The sequence below is a fragment of the Xenopus laevis genome, chromosome 8S (assembly GCF_017654675.1).
Source record: "Xenopus laevis strain J_2021 chromosome 8S, Xenopus_laevis_v10.1, whole genome shotgun sequence".
NCBI classification, from domain to species: Eukaryota; Metazoa; Chordata; class Amphibia; order Anura; family Pipidae; genus Xenopus; species Xenopus laevis.
The window spans coordinates 103,526,647-103,546,405 of NC_054386.1; the positions used below are offsets into that span (position 1 = coordinate 103,526,647).

Here is a 19,759-nt window from a genome sequence, read left to right on the forward strand (position 1 = left end):
TAATGTTTCATAATAGAAAAAAAAACAAAAAACTTTCAGTCCAGTAAATGAGATAGTTGGCATCCCAGGAGAGGGTGTGGAATGCAAGATCGAGGACTGGTTGCCATGATGGTATCATCATAGAGTTGGTGGAGGCACCATGGTATCAGCACAATGGACTGGCTGTAAGAGTCAGAACTCAGGACAGAGGTAGGCAGAAGAACCAGACAAGAATGGCTGAAGAACCACCACTCTAGTTCCACTGGTAACAATGATGCTGCTGCAGTCATCTTGCAGAAGTGTTTAGAAGAACCATTAGCCAGAAGAGGAAGGAACAAAGGCTGAGCTACTGAAAGTAATTTGTGCCAATATGAGTCTTTTTATAAAACCAAGTCCGAGGAGATGGAGTGAATGTTCTCCATATGCTCTCCTTTCCATCAACCCTTCCTCTGAGCCTTTCCTCTGATATTTTTGTTATAAATGGACTATAAATGATTAGTGATTTTCTTGAGACAATGATGTGCAATAATTACACAGATACAAAATAGGCATCAAGTAATGAAACAGCCAGCCAACACAATCCATCCATCTGAATCCCGTTATATGCGGCACAAAGTGCAAATCATGTGATGTCTTCCTGTGGCTCCTAGGGTTGCCACCTGGCTGGTATAATGATGGTTGATCCCAATGTTATTAATAGGGAAAAATTATAAATATATAGGTGGCAACCCTAGTGGCTCCTGTGTCCCCATTTCCAAGAACAGATTTTGAGAAGCTGCCCCTCTGACTTGTAAACTCCCTGTTATATATTATACACTCCCAGATTTGCTCCTGTGCAGGACAGACTACCCATAAGCCCCCTGTGTACCTATCCCCAGGCAACACTTTTGCCCTCACCATGAAGTACACTTTGCCATATCTGCTCCCGTGGGAGCTTTCCGTGTCTCCAGTGTACTTGATATCTATATTTCCACAACAGTGAGTTCTCTCAGTCCTAAATGTCCTCATCTCCAAGAGGGGCTTTTGCATCAAAATGTCTTTCTAATTCTCAAGCTTCTGCTCCTCTACATGCAGAGTCTCCACAAAGAATTCTACGTTGGCTTTCTTTGCACCTCAATATGGTTTTCTCTGCAAGTCTACCTTTTCTGACTACAAATCGGCATACCGGATCCTTGATTTCTTGGGTCTCCTAAAATTCTACCTGACTTATTAGAAGTACAGCTAACCCCTCCTGCTTAGCTTGTAGTCTCTCTTTCACCATAAACCCCTTACTGGCTTCCAGTTCCTCATTGAGCTTTCTGGTCTAGACTATGGCCTTGAGGGCCAGAGAGTGGTTGGTTTTTCATCATTCCTTCCATTCTTACAATTGCAGGTCTCATCTTGCCTGGAGCCACACTCCATGAAGGAAAATCAGAATATACTCGGCTCCCAGAGGAGTCTGCCTCTCCCCTCTCCATAAAATTCAGTCTACCAGCAGTCCTGCCAGAAACCTGTTATGATGGCAGCAGAAACCTCTCCTTGAAACTTGCTGCATTAAACCCATGTAAAACCAGAGCCTCTCTTCCCTACACACAGACCCAAGAGGGCACTCATGAGAATATGGAAGGTTTAGGGCAACATAAGGACTGCTGGACAATGAACGTTCCAAGCTAAGAAGCCATATTGGGAGAATGGAGCAAAGTCAAGATCTTAATGTAATCTGCATCGAGGGGGCCTCTCCTTTGTAAAAGCAGTGTCTACACTGGTTACTATGGAAATACAAAAGCCCACCGTCTCTATGTAAATGCTACAACATTTATCAGTATTATCCCAAAGGGTGGATATAGGCCTAGTCTGCTAGTCTCACATACCCAGGGCACGCTCCCCTAAATGCATTATGTCTCACACAGGACTTATGTACCTCCCAGTCTGCTAGTTTCAAACCCCCAAATAGCTCCTGTGTAATGTTGCTTTATTATAGACACAGACACACACACACGCCACCTTTATATCCAATACTAAAGACAACATTCTCCATCCAACCAGCCAAATGAATCCACTCTGTATGTTATACAGAAAGACCCAGTTCAATCTTATTGGTACCAATCAGCATAATGTACAGTCTTATCCAGTTATGGATGGTATTGGTACAGCAGAAAACAGCCTACTGGTACCAAGACAAAAAACTAAAATCCTGGACCACCAAAACATTTGGCTTCCCAGAGAGTTTCAAAGGTCCTGTTGGCAAAGCTTTGAGTGCAGTAGTTCCAGAATATGGAGCAGGGCCTGCGGGCATGGCTACACTTTATTGGGCTGGGAAGAAGGGGGTAGGTGAAATGAAGTAGTGGAGTCAGTAAGGTTATACATAATGGGGTGTCGGGTCAGGCAATATATCTGTAGGCTAGAGAGTAAGTAGACATATTGCAGGAACAGCAACTTTGCTTTTTTATGTGTATAAAATTACAATTGTGTAAATAAAGAGAAGTTGAACAGCAACTGTGTGTGATGGTGCAGAGTATCTCACTGTATGCCAGGGCTGGCTTCCACCGGGGCCCACGGAGATACCTCAATGGGGTAACAAACTGTTGGGAAATCATGTCCGTGCCCTCTACCATAGGAGTGACGTGTGCAACTTTCTACAAATACTCAGCTGAAGGATTGCGGCTACTCACATGGAGGCACATGGGTGAGTATTGGGGTGCAGTTACAGGAAGGGGAGGCAGAGAGAAGGGTAGAGGAGGGTACACTGGAGACACATGGGTGAGTATTGGGGCGCAGTTACAGGAAGGGGAGGCAGAGAGAAGGGAATGGGAGGGTACACTGGAGACACATGGGTGAGTATTGGGGTGCAGTTACAGGAAGGGGAGGCAGAGAGAAGGGAATGGGAGGGTACACTGGAGACACATGGGTGAGTATTGGGGTGCAGTTACAGGAAGGGGAGGCAGAGAGAAGGGTACACTGGAGACACATGGGTGAGTATTGGGGTACAGTTACAGGAAGGGGAGGCAGGAGTAGTTTAAAAGGGTGCTCTGGTGGGTGGGTGGTGAATGTTAGAAGTGGGCAACGTGGGGAAGAATGTGTCCCAGTGGGTCAGTGTTTGGGTACATGTCTGTGGCCAGTGTGAGAGTTGAAGTGTGAGGTTGGTATTGAGGCAGTGCTGTGTGAGTAACAGGAGGCAAGTAAAGTCTAATACGGAATGTGTTACACGGGGATGGATTTTTGTCTCTTTTAGCCCGTCTCACCCACGTCTGCTGTTCAGAGAAGTAAAGGGTGTGTGTGTGTGGGGGGGGGGATATATGACAGTGAGCAGATGTTCTGTGCAGTGGGGGGGGATTATCCTTAATCTCAGTGGGCGTTTGGCAGGGTGCGATGATCACAGCTGCTATTTGCTATAAAGCCATTATATGTAAGGTCACACACAGGGGAGCCCCTTCCCCTCTAAATAACCCCAAACCCCTTTGATCAGGAATTTCCCTCCTGGAGGGTTGAAAAGCTTGAGGGGGCACAGGCTGGATATCACTGATGAGGATACACAGTATTTGCACTTTGGGGCGATGACTCTTTCTGTCCTTTTACTCTTTAATCTTTTCACTAAATCCAATGTAATCAAGTCATTTCCCTGCTAAACCCACATTGGCTCTGTGTGAGGGCAAAAGGGGGGAGAGTGGCAAGAAGGGCTGGGGGGCACAAATGAGACAGATCTGAGACTGGACATCAAACATCACAGACAGGGGGCTCCCCAATCGTGGGCAGATACAGTCCAGAGTCAGACAGAAGCTTTGGCACATGTTTAATATGGAATGGGAGGCAGATAAAGGGAATATGCAGGACTGGAACTCTGGGTACATACACAGTAATCCCCCCCACTAGTACAGGGGTCCCCAGGTACAGAATGTGAGTATTGCTGTACTGCCAGGCTTACGGCACCCTCACCACCTGCATGATATTGGTGTAGCCAGACCCGGGCCTCCAGCCAGTCACAATGATCACAATGTCGTCTTTGCTCAGGAACCCACGCACTTTTCCTGCAGGGGGAGAAGTCAAATACGGGTGTAAATGAAGGTCCAGGGGGAGGAGTCAAATATGGGTGTAACTGAAGGTCCAGGGGGAGGAGTCAAATATGGCTGTAAATGAACACAAGGGCTGCACTGGGAATGGGGGGGCTATTGCAGTGATACTATACAATCCCAATCATTATCACAACGTCCCACTCACCAATAGAAATGCCAAACTGCACCCTACGATCCACATCATCGTCCCAGACTTCCAGCTGCGCCTCCTGGTACAGGACAGGGAAGACCCCGCGGTTGAGATGAGCCTGGCGCGCCACCTGGGCATTACGCGTCACTGCAATGATGGGGGTGCGAGGGCGGTAACGAGAAAGGAGTTGGGCAGACCTTACAGAGAAGAGGCAACGTCAGAAGTACTGATGGGACATGATGGTCAGGGAGACTTATGAGATGGAGTTACCTACCGGCCAGACATGGTCAGGACAATGATGGCTCCAGCACAGCATTTAAAGGAGGCCTCTACAGCCCCAATGGCAGTCACCTCTGTGGGATCCTGGGTCAGCGGGGTCACTCGTCGGAGCTCCTCAAACAGCTGTTGGTTGTAGATCGCTGCCTCTGCCTCCCGGGCAATCTGCAAGTATAACCACAAGGCTATACCCTAAATACCCCAGAGCAGGGTCCATGAAAAACCTGCTCCATCAACCAAAGCTCTTTGCGTATATCCTAACCACTTGCAACTCCCAACTCTAGAACTCCACCCATACAGGTTTAATGAAATAGGGCATTTAGGGTGCCTCTGGGGTACTTAAAGAAATTGAATACTTTATAGGCATGCATGGAATACTATGAGACTGGAGAAGACAGACTAGAGACACAGTAGCCCCATGACATCGACTAGTCCCTCAAGAGCGGCCCAGTTATATTGGTTCCTCTCACCGCATGCTGCATGTGTACAGACTCCACTGGGTACAGCCCCTTGGCAGTCTCTCCAGACAACATGATACAGTCAGCTCCATCCAGAACAGCATTGGCCACATCACTGCTCTCAGCACGGGTCGGACGCGGCTTCTTGATCATACTCTCCAACATCTACAGCAGTAATGGGACACAGGAGTCAAGGTGCTGAACAACAGAGACGTGTCAGATTAATAGGGGGGTAAACCTCAGAGCAGCACAGGGGAGGAGTGGCAGGGCCATCCCCTGAGGGACAATGCTAGTGAGGGGGTGTCATGGAGGGCCACAGGAATCAGTAGTGAGAGAAGAGGTCACCAGGGCTGGATACAGGGGGAAGAAGTGCATGTTTGGGGGGGTACCAGAGGGGCAACAGAAGTAAAAATGGAGCGTGTGTCACCTGTGTGGCACAGATCACTGGCTTCCCAGCTCTGTTGCAACGTCCAATCATCATTTTCTGTGCCAGGAAAACCTTCTCTGCTGGGATTTCAATGCCAAGATCACCCCGGGCCACCATGATCCCATCGCTGGCCTCCAGAATCTCATCAAACCTGCAGAGGGAGGTCACATGAAGCACGGGGAAAAAAAAAGCAAAGGCAGTAGACAAGCAGGAAAGCTCTACATACTGGCAAAGGAATAGGCAGCGAGAGGAGCAGCGCCCAGAAGAAAGAAACCTTGCAGGAGCTGGGGCTAAAGTGCTGTCTTTGCAGTAGGGCTTGGAGAAGAGCATGAAGGCCGTTACCTCTTGACCCCCTCATGATTCTCTATTTTGCTGATGATGCGAATATTCCGACCTTTTTCTCCCAGTTCCTTGCGAATGGCATGTACATCCTGCGCCTTGCGAATGAAGGACGCGAATATCATGTCTACTCCCTGCTCAACCCCAAACTTCAAGTCCAGGCAATCTCTCTCCGATAATGCGGGAAGGTCCACCTCAGCCCCAGGCAAGTTCACCCCTTTCTTACTGCACAGGTTACCCCCATTCTCCACTTCAGCCATGCAGTAATTAGGGCCTGTTCGAGAAAAGTAAAAAAAATGTAAGATTCAGTGCCAACCACATTACCCCAATCCTACCAAGAACACAATTCCTTTTACTTCTTCTCAGCTCTGCTAAACCACAGCTGTATTTGTATTCTGATTCCATCGACATAAACCTGTTCAGCTGCAGTCAGGGTCTCCCAAAGCTGGCCAACGAGGCCCAGATACTCACGCTCTCTAAATTCTACCCATACGTTCCTCATCATCCTTACCAGACATATCCCATCTGTTCAGAACAGAGATCTAACATGCCCATCTCTTCATTTTTATTAACTGAATAGTTATCTTCGCCAAACACCAAGTATGGCCCACCATCTTCTTGGAATCCGAGCCAGAACATTTGTGTCCCCTCAGTTATTCCAATAATATGCCCAATCCTACATCTTCTCCAAACACCACCTAAACATGGCCAGCCATCATCTTCTTGAAATTCAATCCAAAACTATGCCTACCCCTTCAGCTTCTCCAAACCCTACAGCAATATGTCCAAACTGACATCTTCTCCAAACACTACCTACATATGGCCCACAATTTTCTTCTTGGAATCCTATCCCAAAATATGCCTGTGCTTTCTGTTTATCCAAACCTTTCTCCAATATGCCCAACCCTACATCATTTCCAAATGCTACACGAACAATCACAATCTTTCTCAAAACCCTGCTGCTGAAACATGTCCATCCCCTTTTTTCTGCAAACATTAACACGAGACTCACCAATCGCCTTCTTGAAACCTCATCCAGAACAAGCCCATCTGTTCAGCTTTTCTAAACCATACAACAATATGTCCAACCCTATATATTCTCCATATTCTTCTTGGAATCATTTGCAAAAAAGAAAGATTTTAGACTTACCGGAAAATCTTTTTCTAGTAGGCCCGAACTGTCAGTGCAGACGTCAGGTTTTGTCTTCATTCACCTCTGGAGGCAGGACAGAAACTTGATCTTTTGCTCTCATGGTCCCTCCCACTGTATATATGGTTTGTCTCCACCTCCACATCTCAGTTCCGTTGTAAAGCTCAGCCGGTGGAGATAGTACAGATAGAAGGAAGATGAAGAGACACAGATAGAAGATAGCGAGAAAGAAATCCCAATGCCCATACTAAAATCAGCCTGGGTGGGACTTACTGCACTGACAGTTCGGGCCTACTAGAAAAAGATTTTCCGGTAAGTCTAAAATCTTTCTTTCTCTAGTCGGCCCTCCTGTCAGTGCAGACGTCAGGGGACGTCCAAAAGCTTTTCCATATCCAGGGTGGGCACGTACACTTGTGAACTGATTTTAGTCCTATTGTGCAACTGCAGCCTGCAAAACTTTGCGGCCAAACGTGGCCGATGTAGAAGCATGAACATTTAACTTATAAAACTTGATGAACGTATTCGGAGAAACCCAAGTAGCTGCCTGGCAGATCTGTTCCGCTGTAGCCAGATTCTGTAACGCCCACGAAGTGCTTTGTGCCCTTGTGGAGTGAGCTTTGACTGAAAACGGTCTTCCACTACCGCTGTCATCATAAACTTTGTTAATAGTATCAACGAGCCAACGTGCTATAGTCCTCTTAGACACAGGGCGTCCCTTGTGTGCGGTAGCATACGAAACAAGCAAGGAATCGGAACGCCTAAATGTCTCTGACCTCCTGAGATAAATACGAAGTGCCCTAACAACATCCAACGTATGCAGTTTTGCTTCCTTATCATTCGATGGGTTCGGGCAAAAAGAAGGTAAAATGATATCTTGGTTCATGTGTCGTTCGGAAACTACCTTTGGAAGAAAACCAGGTGTGGTCCTGAGGACCGCTTTATCTTGGTGTAACGTGAGCCATGGCTCCCTGCAGGAAAGGGCTGCTAACTCAGAAACCCGTTTTGCAGATGTAATCGCAATTAAGAAGGCAACTTTTAGTGATAACCACTTCAGCTCGCACGTCGATAACGGTTCAAAGGGTGGACGTTGTAGTCCCGTGAGAACCAAGGGTAGACTCCAAGTAGCCAAGGGTTCCCGAAGGGGAGGTCGGGCTCTAGTTACTCCTTTTATGAAATGTTGTACAGTAGGATAATTTGCCCATCTCCGATGAGTCAGAGCAGTCAGTGCGGAAATCTGAGTCTTCAGTGTACGGAGAGCGAGTCCCTTTTGGAACCCGTCTGCTAAAAATTCGATAACTTGAGTGGAATTAACAGAATCCCAAGGAATATCCCTGTGAGTGCACCAGGTAATAAAAGTCCTCCAGGTCTTATAGTACACCTTTGAGGTGGACGGCTTTCTAGCTTGCAATAAAATGTTCACTGCCGTCCGTGAGAAACCGCGCTGTAAATACCAGTTGGTTTCAAGAGCCACGCAGTCAATCTGAGCATTGCTACATTCGGATGTTTGATTGGCCCTTGTGTTAGTAAGTCTGGACGTAGAGGCAATCGCCACGGAGGGGCTATGGATAGTGTGATGAGATCTGAGTACCAAACTCTGTTTGGCCAGTCTGGTGCAATTAAAATGGTAGTTGTGTTGGATTGTTTTAGTTTTCTGATTACCCTGGGTAGAATCGCCAAGGGTGGGAAAGCATACACGAGGTTGAAGTCCCATGGTACCACTAGGGCGTCTATTAGGAACGCCTTTGGGTCTTTCGTTCTGGTGCAGTAAAGGGGAAGTTTTTTGTTGATTCTGGAAGCGAACATGTCCACCTCCGGGGTCCCCCACCTTCGGGTCAGCTGCTGAAAGAGTCCGTCGTGCAAGGACCACTCTCCCTGGTCCATGGATATCCTGCTCAGGTAATCCGCTTCCCAGTTCTGTACCCCTGGGATGAATACTGCGGAGATGTTGGTCACCGTGCTTTCCGCCCAGGTGAGTATGCGGGAGACTTCCTGCATGGCTGCCCTGCTGCGTGTGCCGCCCTGTTTGTTGACATATGCTACGGCCGTTGCATTGTCTGACTGCACTCGTACTGCCCGGGACTGCAAGATTGACGACCATCCCTCCAGGGCTAGAGCAATAGCTCGCAATTCCAGCACATTGATGGGTAACTTGCTTTCTTGAGTCGACCAAATCCCTTGTAGAGTCAGTCCGTGGTAAACTGCACCCCAGCCCCTGAGGCTCGCATCCGTCGTCACTACTTCCCAGGAAGTGGTCTGGAGGCTTCTCCCTTGTAGGAGATGTGGCAGAACTGTCCACCAAAGGAGCTCCTTCCTCGTCGCTTGGCAGAGAGGGATAATCTGTTCCAGAAATTGATGATTTCTGTTCCAGTGTCTGAGAAAGTTGTGCTGCAGGGGTCTGAGATGAAACCTGGCAAAGGGAATGGCTTCCAGCGCCGCCACCATCAGTCCCAGGAGACGCAAGCAGTCCTCTGCCGAGGTCTCCTCCTGTTGGAGAACTGATAGAGTGGTCTGTTGTAACTTGAGGGCCTTGTCGCGTGTCAAGTACACCTTTTGGACAGCGGAGTTGAACTGCAGGCCGAGAAAAACAATCGTCTGACTTGGGGTGAGCGAACTCTTTTTGTGGTTGATCAGCCAACCATGTTGTGTGAGCACCTGCAGACACAAGCTGGTGTCTTTGTGTGCTTGTTGAGCTGTGGGTGCCTTTATCAAGAAATCGTCGAGATATGGGATAATGTTGACTCCCAGAGACCGGAGGTAGGCCACAATGGGTACGAGGACCTTCGTGAAGACGCGTGGAGCTGTACAAAGACCAAATGGCAGCGCCGTAAATTGATAATGAGCTTCTCCTATGGCGAATCTGAGATACTTTCTTGAAAAAGGAGAAATGGGTATGTGCAAGTAGGCGTCTTGTAGATCTATGGACGTCATGAAGATGTCCGGTTCCATGTTTGCAATCACCGACCGTATTGATTCCATCCTGAATCTTTGTTTCAGTATCATAGGGTTTAGGGGCTTTAGATTCAGCACAGGTCGGAAGGAACCTTCCTTTTTGCGAACTAGAAATAGATTTGAGTAGAACCCCTTGTACCTTTGTGACGTGGGAACCTGCTCGATTACCCCTGTGAGAAGTAGCGTGTCCACAGCCCGTTGGAGTAAATGGAGCTTGTGAGGAGCAGTGGTCGATGGAGTGAACCTCCCTAGAGGAAGGCAAGGGGAAAAAGGGATCTTGTATCCTTGTCTGATTATGGATAGCACCCAATCGTCTGTCACATGTGTTTCCCATATCCCGATGAATTCTTGAAGCCGGCCCCCCAAGTGTTGTGTTCCGACTCGTTGTGGTGAGTCAGGCAGAGTTAGGTTTGGTAGAGATAGGCTTTCTGGTATTGCGTGCCTGTTGCTGCCAGTTTTGCCTTCCTCGTTTGGCGGTCTGCTCTGTTGAGGGATTTTTGTTGTAGGTGCGAAAGGAACGAAAAAGGTCTCGATTGAGAGGACCAGGATCTCTTGCCTGTGTATCTATTATTTGGTTCAGATCTGGGTCTTTTACCCGTGGGCAGGAAGGTACTCTTACCTCCAGTTACTTCAGATATGATTTGTTTTAAATCAGGACCGAAAAGCGAGTCACCAGTAAACTTTAGTGACAAAAGTCTCAGTTTTGATGCGGTATCCCCTGTCCAGTGTCTGAGCCACAGGGCTCTGCGAGCAACTACCACATTTGCTGTAGTTTTTGCAGCAAGCTTTGTGACCTCCATTGATGCGTCTGCCAAAAAGGCTATGGCAGTAGACAGTCTTTCCACCTCCCCCTGTAACTGTTGTTTGGTTTCCGGGGGATGTCGTGCTAGCTCCTGTGCCCAATGTTTAGCCGTGCGGGCTAGGCCTGCTGAAGCTGCTGCAGGTCGAAGCATTGCGGCTGCCTGTGTGTAGGATTTCTTTAGGATAGATTCCATACGTCTGTCTAAGGGATCCTTGAAAGCCGCTTCCTCCGCCGGTAATGCGGTGTAGCGAGATAAGCGAGCAACCGCTGAATCCACCTTTGGGGCCTTATCCCATTTCTTTTGATGCTCTTCTGGTACTGGATACGTTTTAAAGAATCTCTGTGTAAGTGCAATACGGCGGTCTGGTTGTGACCACTCAGTCTCAATTGCTTGTGTGATGGAATGAAATATAGGAAAGGTTAATTTAGATTTTTTGTGAACACCTAGTAGCCTGTCTGCCTTTGAGAGGACAGTTGTTTCATCCTTGATTTCCAAGGTCTGCATCATCTCTCTTAATAGTCGCTTTGCGATCTCTGGAGTGGCTGCGGGTGTAGGATTTTCATTCTCAGAGTCTGACTCAGAATGTAGCTGTGAGTGATCAGAGCTATCTGATTCCTGACATAGTTCCTCTCCTTCTGTATCAGAGGCTTGTCCCTCCTCAGATTCTGAGGAGTGAGATAATGTGACATGTGCTTTACGCTTGCTAGTTGTAGATTTTTTGGGTTCCCTGTGAGTAGGGGGTGGTTGTACAGTTTTCATAATCCATTGGAGAAATTCTCCAATTTGAGCTGGCCCCTGATCAGATGTCTGGGCAACAGGTTCATTGTCCCAGACTATTGGGATGGGACTCTGAGAGTGTCTCTGAGGCGTAGTTTGAGAGGGAGTATGTGGTGCTGAGGTAGCTTCTTGCGGAGGTAGTGACTGAATGATCTGTGGGGATAATACAGGAGGATCGGTTGGTAAGGAAGGTTTGGGGCTGGGTTTGCAGTCAGAGCAATAGTTGCGCTCAGTTTTTCTGAGGGAATGTTTGCATACCTTGCATTTAGGTAGCTTTTCAGGTCGCTTCTTCTTAACTGACTTAACCACCTCTCTGAGCTCTTGAAGAGAGTCCGTTTCCTCCATAATGACGATCGTTATGTTTTACCGCCAACTATGTGGAGTTCTGTCTCTCACCGCAGTTTCTACAGTATGCGCTGTGCGTAGCGCGCGCTGACGTCAGCACGCTCCCTTCTATGGCGCGAAGAGAACTGCTGCGCGCCTATCTGGCGCGTTGCTTAGCAACCGGCGGCTCTCCCGCCTAAGAATTATCGGCAGTAGCCGTCCATTTACTCACATGCTGTTCAGTTAAGGTCAGTAGAACGGCAATATCGTCTTTCTAAACTATAGAAGGAGACGCCAGGCCCTTGAGTCCTTCCCTCAGGGTATCCCCATAAACAATACGGTTCTGTGCGTCACACCTAAATAAAACAAGGCCCATTGTAGTAATAGCTGCAGCTCTGCGTGTCATATGTGCCTCTAGTTATGGCAGCTCTGCGTGCCGTATGGGGACCTCAAAAAGGCAGCTCTGCGTGCCGTATGGGGACCTCAAAAAGGCAGCTCTGCTTGCCAAGAGTCATCCCTGGAAACGGAAGCAGGCAGCTCCGTATGCAACCTGAGTAGAAGAAGGGCAGCTCTGCGTGCCCTAATGTAGAAAAAGGTGGGCAGCTCTGCGTGCCACATGATAAATAAAGAGGGGCAGCTCTGTGCACCCGAAGTGTATAAAGGGCAGCTCTGCGTGCCCTAACACTGTAGTAGAGCGACAGCTCTGCGTGTCACCAATTCCAGACAAGGTAGCTTTGCGTACCTGAATAATAGAAGTTGAATAAGTAACTGAAACAATAAATAATAAATAAAATAAAAAAAATAATAATAATGATGTCCTTAACCTCCGAGGCAGGACAAAGAACTGAGATGTGGAGGTGGAGACAAACCATATATACAGTGGGAGGGACCATGAGAGCAAAAGATCAAGTTTCTGTCCTGCCTCCAGAGGTGAATGAAGACAAAACCCTGACGTCTGCACTGACAGGAGGGCCGACTAGAGAAAATTCCCTTTCCTTCAACGTCTCCAAACCCTGCAACAAATATGCCCAATACTTCATATTCTCCAAACATTACACAAGTATGGCCACCATCTTTTTAGAATCCCATGCCAGTCCCTTCAGCTTTACCAAATCCCACGCAAATGGGCCCAGCTGTACATAATTTCCAAATAATATACAAACAAGCACAATTATGTAGGGCCTAACCTGTCATAATCTCCAAATACTATACAAACAAGCACAATTTCCTCCAAACCATGCAGAAACAAGTCCACCCCCTCTTTCTGCAAACCCTACCCCAATGCATTTCCCTAGAGACTCACCAATCTCTCTGACCAGCAGACAAATCAGTCCATCGTCCACAAAAATCCTGCCCCCGACCTTCACAACTTTACAGATGTTCTGATAATCCACCCACAGGGTCTGTTCGTCGCACTTATCCTTGAAGGACTCGTCAGTAGTCACTTTCATGATTGAGCCTTTGACCAACTCCACCTCTGTGTTCTCCCCCTGCAAGAAAAAGAAGCTCAGAAGAAAAAGAAGCTCAGAGAATTGTGGGAAGGAAGCGCATACACTGGGGTAGTAAAAGGGTTCAGAGTGGCGCTGCCTCTTTACATTGACATTGTGCATGATTTATGCCAATACACAGTCTTTTCTTTACATTAATTATAGTCTAGGCTTCAGTTAGCACAGGAACAAATACAATTTGTTTATTGGCTCGGACTGTCTTATAACAGATCTTAGATGGCAGACACAACCCTTACAGTAAGTACCTATTCATCCTTTCTAGGTATGTCCATCTATTCAACAGGTACAATCAAACATTGCAGAACATTCATCTTTCTAAATTGGCTGAAAAAATAAAAGGTAGAATATTTATCTTCTATAAACACTACACAACAGCGTGGCCACCCCTTCTCAGTGCTGGGCATGTTTAGATCACATTCTTTCACTCCCCCAAAATATACACGATTGTATGTCACCCTGCTGGACTGGTGCACTCTCATACCTATGCACTCCGTCTGGCAGGCGCGTCTTCTTGGGTGCAAGCACGCATGTGCAAAGTCTGTGATCATGCATGCGACAACGTCACGGCATGTGCGGTTGAGTGTTTTGCCGTCACAGATGCCATCTTTGTTTTGGGCTATGCTTTATGTTGCCCGTGCACCCTGTTTCCTGCTTTTTGGCACCAAATATCCATATTTAAAACTGCTCAGCCAATTATTCCTTGCCCAAGCTGGTTTCTGGTACTGTAAGATCCTGCTGCCCCTCTTGACCTCTGCCTGTATGTGGCTACGCTCGTTTGACCCTTGCCTGTACCTCGCTTTGGACCTCAGAAGTTAATAGGATCCCCGCTAGTACCACAGCAGAAAGTTCTAACTCCAGGTTCAGGCCTAACTAGCACATTACAACAATCATGCCCAACCCTCCAGCTTTGATAGACCCTACACAATCATGCCCAACCTTTCAGCTTCTATAGACTCTACACAAGCATGCCCTACCCTTTAACAAACTCTAGCAATATATTGCCCACTCTTCCATTGGGTGTTCCAAAGTTCAAGCTGTATTAGTTCCTGTGCTAATGTCTACATCAACTAAAGACTGTACAGTGTGGAGTCAGTGGCTACCTGGTCCCACTGTGGCCCTCAAGCATAACATCAAGGTGGCCCTCAAGCATAACATCACTGTGGGCAGAGGGAATGACAGATGGAATCCATAAGTGAATATGTGCCATTTGATTCACGGTCTACCCCACCCTGCCAGATTTCCACCACATTACTTGAATTGAATGGTTACAACCTATTAAGCAGCCTCATCTTCTGCTCAGCTTTTGGCCCCCCACACTCACCGTCCTGATGACCCCAGTGCGGATTTCTGGCCCCTTGGTGTCCAGAGCGATAGCCACAGGTCGGTAGTGCATGGGATTACAGGCAAAGCTCTCGGTGGCTTCTCGAATATTCTGTATAGACCCAGCGTGGTACTGAGGAAAGGACAGAGGGGCCACAGTTGGAGTCGACAAGGTAAAAGTCTGCCCCCAGCCCCCATGTTCATAGCCCAAGATGCCCTTCCTCCATTACAGGCCCCTCAATAAGCCTTCAATATCCCATTATATCTAACCCTCTTTACCTTGAACTCCCCCAGTTACTATAGAGACCTAATAATCCTCAGCCATAATGCTCACAGCTCCCAATACAGCCCCCGGGAGTCCCACTATTGCCCCTCCCAGCACTCACCTCATGGCTCCCGTGAGAGAAGTTCAGACGAGCGATGTTCATCCCAGCCTTTAGCATCTCCTTCAGCATTTCCACAGAGCGCGAGGCTGGACCTGGAGTATACACAGAGTGGTCTGTATGGAAAGTGCCCCAGACCCAGCTCATGGCGGCTCCCCTCAGAACACAAGGTGTATGTAAGGGGGCCTCGTTATAGTCAAAGAGGCAAGAGTAGCAGCAAGATGCATATAGTGTAAGATACAGCCACTAGGGCAACATAAGATGGAGATAGAGCCACTAGGGCAACATAAGATGGAGATAGAGCCACTAGGGCAACATAAGATGGAGATAGAGCCACTAGGGCAACATAAGATGGAGATCTGCGTATCTTGACAGCGCTTTATAAATAAATGATGATGATGATGTGATAGAGCCACTAGGGCAACATAAGATGGAGATAGAGCCACTAGGGTAACATGGCACCAGCTGAGCAGTTGAACTACACCGTTTCTTTGCTCAGGAGACATGTTAGAGACAGTAGTGGATAATAGAGAAATAGCAACCCCCGGTGACCCCCTTACCGATGGTACAGACAATGCTGGTGTTTCTGGCCATTATGGGCTCCGAGTCAATGTCCAACAGACACATGTGATCCAGGAACGTGTCCGCCATTGAGGCATTCAGCTGCTGGCGTTGGACGAAAGCCGGTCCCAGGTCCTGCATCAGCTGCGCCATGTTCTCTGTCTCACTGTATATAGGGACTGTCCTGATTAGTCATTGCTTCCCCTACATTATATACAACTGGGCCCTGGCTGAGCCTGTCCCTGATACTGATTAGTCATTGCTTTCCCTACATTATATACAATTGGGCCCTGGCTGAGCCTGTCCCTGATACTGAGCAGCCATTGGTTCCTGTACATTATATACAACTGGGCCCTGACTCACATCCCCAGTACCTGTACAGAGATGTGTCAGAGCTGTAAGTGACAGTTGCAAGGCTGCTGGGTAATGACAGAGAGAAGGAGGGTCACATGATACACATGGGAGTGACAGGAGAGGGTGATGCACAGATGACAGGAGGGAAGTGACCAATGGGAACACAGATACGTTCAGGGAGGGAAAGAGTTGGGGGATAAGTAGAGACTAATAATAAAGAGAGAGTGAAACACACGAGACTCACTGACATGTACAAAAGCCCCCGGCACTGCCCCTACACTGAGCAACATCACCACCTGACCCCCACTCACCTGACCCCCACTCACCTGCCCCCCACTCACCGACCCCCACTCACCGACCCCCACTCACCTGCCCCCCACTCACTGACAGCACAAGACATAGGGTCACAGCCAGAGAGAGACAGTAGGAGACAGACAGACAGAGGGAGTAGTGGGTAGAAGAGAGACTAGTAGTGAAATAAAGGGAACATTACACACATATATATAATATATATATATAATATATACAGGGGTGAGTAATTAGCAGTGAGGAGGCTGCAGGCTGCACTGGAGTTTAGGAGGACATGATGTAGCGCAAAGTAAAAGTCAGACTGAACTAATGACAAATTGGGAGTGGGGGGCGCTGGGTACTGAGGATTGTGGGAAACTCATGTCATTCCAGGAGGCCAGTGCTATTTGGGACACACCTTGGGCCCCTCGGGTGCTGCTGTCACTGACAGGAATGAGACCCGCCCATCCCCCAGCATTTTCTCTCTGCGCTCATTGGCTGCCGGCAGTTCTACAAAGCAACGTCCACTCTCCTGTCCTCCCCCCACAAACCCACTCACATGGTTCCTCCCACCCTCTCAGCAGACCCCTGGTTACCAGGCAACGAAGCCCCGCGCGATTTACAGGAGTCTCTGCCAACTGAATCCCCACAATACACAGCGAACCCGTTACCTGAGTCTCTCACAGTGCCACTTCCCTCCCGCCCTTCCTTTCTATACCAGCCCGGCCCTGCCCACTTTATTTTCTTCCCTCAGGCTTCTGCCCAACCCGCAGACACCCCGCCCCCTCTCTCTGATTGGTTTACGTTACAGAGCAGTTTACACCACTAATCCAGTTACTTGGCAACACCCGTTTGCTCAGCCAATCAATGCACATTTCCGCATATTCACGCTCCAATATCAGGAGCTGTACAAATCACGTGTCTCTCGTCTCGCACGCCCACTGTCACACACTGAAGGGGATAAGGAAGCTCCGGTGTGATTGGCTGATTGTTTAGGGGGCGGGGTGTATTTAGCGACAACTCCAGAAGCTGCAGCCTGAGCTTTACACACGCCCACCCCTCAGGAACAGGCCCGGAGCGTGTGTATGTGGAGCCCCAATAAAGGAGCAGTTTTATTATAGATAATATTCATTTTAGCCCAGACTCTTACCACTACCCTGTGTTATTCCTTACTGCCTGCAGGATTGCTGCGACTTCTACTTATCTTACCTGTCCCCTTTCATTTGTCAATTGTCTGCTGAGAGGGTCTCACTCCTTCACTGTCACTTCTCACCTCAGCACCCCCTGATACACCTCAGCACCCCCTCCTAAACCTCAGCACCCCCTTCTACCCCTCAGCACTCCCTTCTACCCCTCAGCACCCACTCCTACACCTCAGCACCCCCTCCTACTGTACACCTCAGCACCCCAATGCACCCCCTGATACACACCCACCCCTACACCTCAGCACCCACTCCTACACTTCAGCACCCCCTCCTAAACCTCAGCACCCCCTGATACACCTCAGCACCCCCTCCTACTGTACACCTCAGCACTCCCTGATGCACACCCACCCCTACACCTCAGCACCCCCTGATACACACCCACCCCTACACCTCAGCACCCCCTTATACACCTCAGCACCCACTCCTACACTTCAGTACCCCCTTATAGACCTCAGCACCCCCCCTAAACCTCAGCACCCCCTTCTACCCCTCAGCACTCCCTCCTGCACCTCAGCACTCCCTCCTGCACCTCAGCACCCCCTCCTGCACCTCAGCACCCCCTCTTGCACCTCAGCACCCCCTTATACACCTCAGCACCCCCTTATACACCTCAGCACCCCCTCCTGCACCTCAGCACCCCCTCATACACCTCAGCACCCACTCCTACACTTCAGTACCCCCTTATAGACCTCAGCACCCCCCCTAAACCTCAGCACCCCCTTCTACCCCTCAGCACCCCCTCCTGCACCTCAGCACCCCCTCTTGCACCTCAGCACCCCCTCCTGCACCTCAGCACCCCCTTATACACCTCAGCACCCCCTCCTGCACCTCAGCACTCCCTTATATATCAATAAATTAAACCATGCACTTAATTCAGGAGAGCAACAGTTAATGAAGGAGACCACAGTCCCGGTAACCCTACCCACCCAGTAGTCAGTTTTGGGACAGCTCCACCGTTCTTTTTTCACCTTTCTCAGCCAAATTCTTATGAATTAAGCACATGGTTTAATTTATTGTTATATCCAAAGTAGATACTGGTCACACAAATCAGCTACAAGTTAATCCACTAATATTGAAATCACAATTGGGATTTTAGTTTAATTATAGCACCTGCACTTTATAATCATGAATTTTGGGATTTAAAATCCAAGGAATAATTAATTTGTAATTAATGTATAAAGTGATTAATTTAATTGATTAAATTCTATTTATTAAATGACTATTGCACTTTATATGGAGAATCAGCAAATAACTGATTGCACATAACCTGTTAGCACATTATTAATGAACTCTAATTCTATGCACTGCACTTTACTTTTGTAAGAAACTTTTTTAAAATACTTTTGGATTAAGAAGATTTTTTCTCAAGATTGGTTATTAATGAATTGAACTTGAAATATTTTGTGATTTGTTACTGGTGGGGTGTGGATCGTCATATAATAGGGACACTGAATGTCCAATACCAATTGTATGAAGTTCATCATTTTAGTGGTTTGAAGTAATTTAAGATTTTAGAGTGACCTTTGATTAATTATTAGTTATTGTGAGGTACTTTATTTTATTTTCGTTCTATAGAAAAATATTTTTCACCTTCAATAGGTCCTGATTGGACCATAATTATACTGCTGCTGAACTTTCCTATCTATACATACACTTCTACTGTCCTCATAATCCTGCTCATATATGCAAAGTAATGTCACTGGGACAGAATGTTCTGTTATACAGATAGCTAGAATCTCAGCTGCCATAAAGCAGGACAGGACTGCTGCTTACAATGGGGATCAGATAGGAACTGTGCAGCCACTGGGACAGAATGTTCTGTTATACAGATAGCTAGAATCTCAGCTGCCATAAAGCAGGACAGGACTGCTGCTTACAATGGGGATCAGATAGGATCTGTGCAGCCACTGGGACAGAATGTTCTGTTATACAGATAGCTAGAATCTCAGCTGCCATAAAGCAGGACAGGACTGCTGCTTACAATGGGGATCAGATAGGATCTGTGCAGCCACTGGGACAGAATGTTCTGTTATACAGATAGCTAGAATCTCAGCTGCCATAAAGCAGGACAGGACTGCTGCTTACAATGGGGATCAGATAGGATCTGTGCAGCCACTGGGACAGAATGTTCTGTTATACAGATAGCTAGAATCTCAGCTGCCATAAAGCAGGACAGGACTGCTGCTTACAATGGGGATCAGATAGGATCTGTGCAGCCACTGGGACAGAATGTTCTGTTATACAGATAGCTAGAATCTCAGCTGCCATAAAGCAGGACAGGACTGCTGCTTACAATGGGTGTGTAGCACAAAATCACCTCAGTAGATGACAGTTGCAAGGCAACATAAGAATCAGGTACAAACAGAAGGATTATATTAAGACGAGTGACCCCGTTAGTGACCCTAAATGGCAGCAGTGCTCACCCAATAACAGGTGTCAGACACAAACATGACATGATGCTGATGCCCACATGGGGCAG

At 47.8% G+C, this 19,759-nt stretch overlaps 1 protein-coding gene across 2 annotated transcripts; it reads right to left on the bottom strand.

The window, feature by feature from the left end:
- Positions 1-3,731: 3,731 nt before the first annotated feature.
- pklr.S (pyruvate kinase L/R S homeolog) lies at positions 3,732-16,836 on the bottom strand. Of its 2 annotated transcripts, none has more exons than XM_018233643.2 (11): positions 16,747-16,836; positions 15,433-15,599; positions 14,876-14,967; positions 14,491-14,622; positions 12,965-13,151; positions 5,662-5,932; positions 5,320-5,470; positions 4,905-5,057; positions 4,433-4,599; positions 4,174-4,355; positions 3,732-3,983 (listed from the first exon to the last, which is right to left on the bottom strand). In XM_018233643.2, exons 2-11 carry the CDS (start codon positions 15,584-15,586, stop codon positions 3,877-3,879), a joined length of 1,596 nt encoding a protein of 531 aa, XP_018089132.1. In that variant the 5' UTR covers positions 15,587-15,599; positions 16,747-16,836; the 3' UTR covers positions 3,732-3,876. The 2 variants fall into 2 exon arrangements, with proteins under 2 accessions (XP_018089132.1, XP_018089133.1); XM_018233644.2 differs by lacking the exon at positions 16,747-16,836 and adding an exon at positions 16,672-16,687.
- Between the last annotated feature and the right edge of the window lie 2,923 nt (positions 16,837-19,759).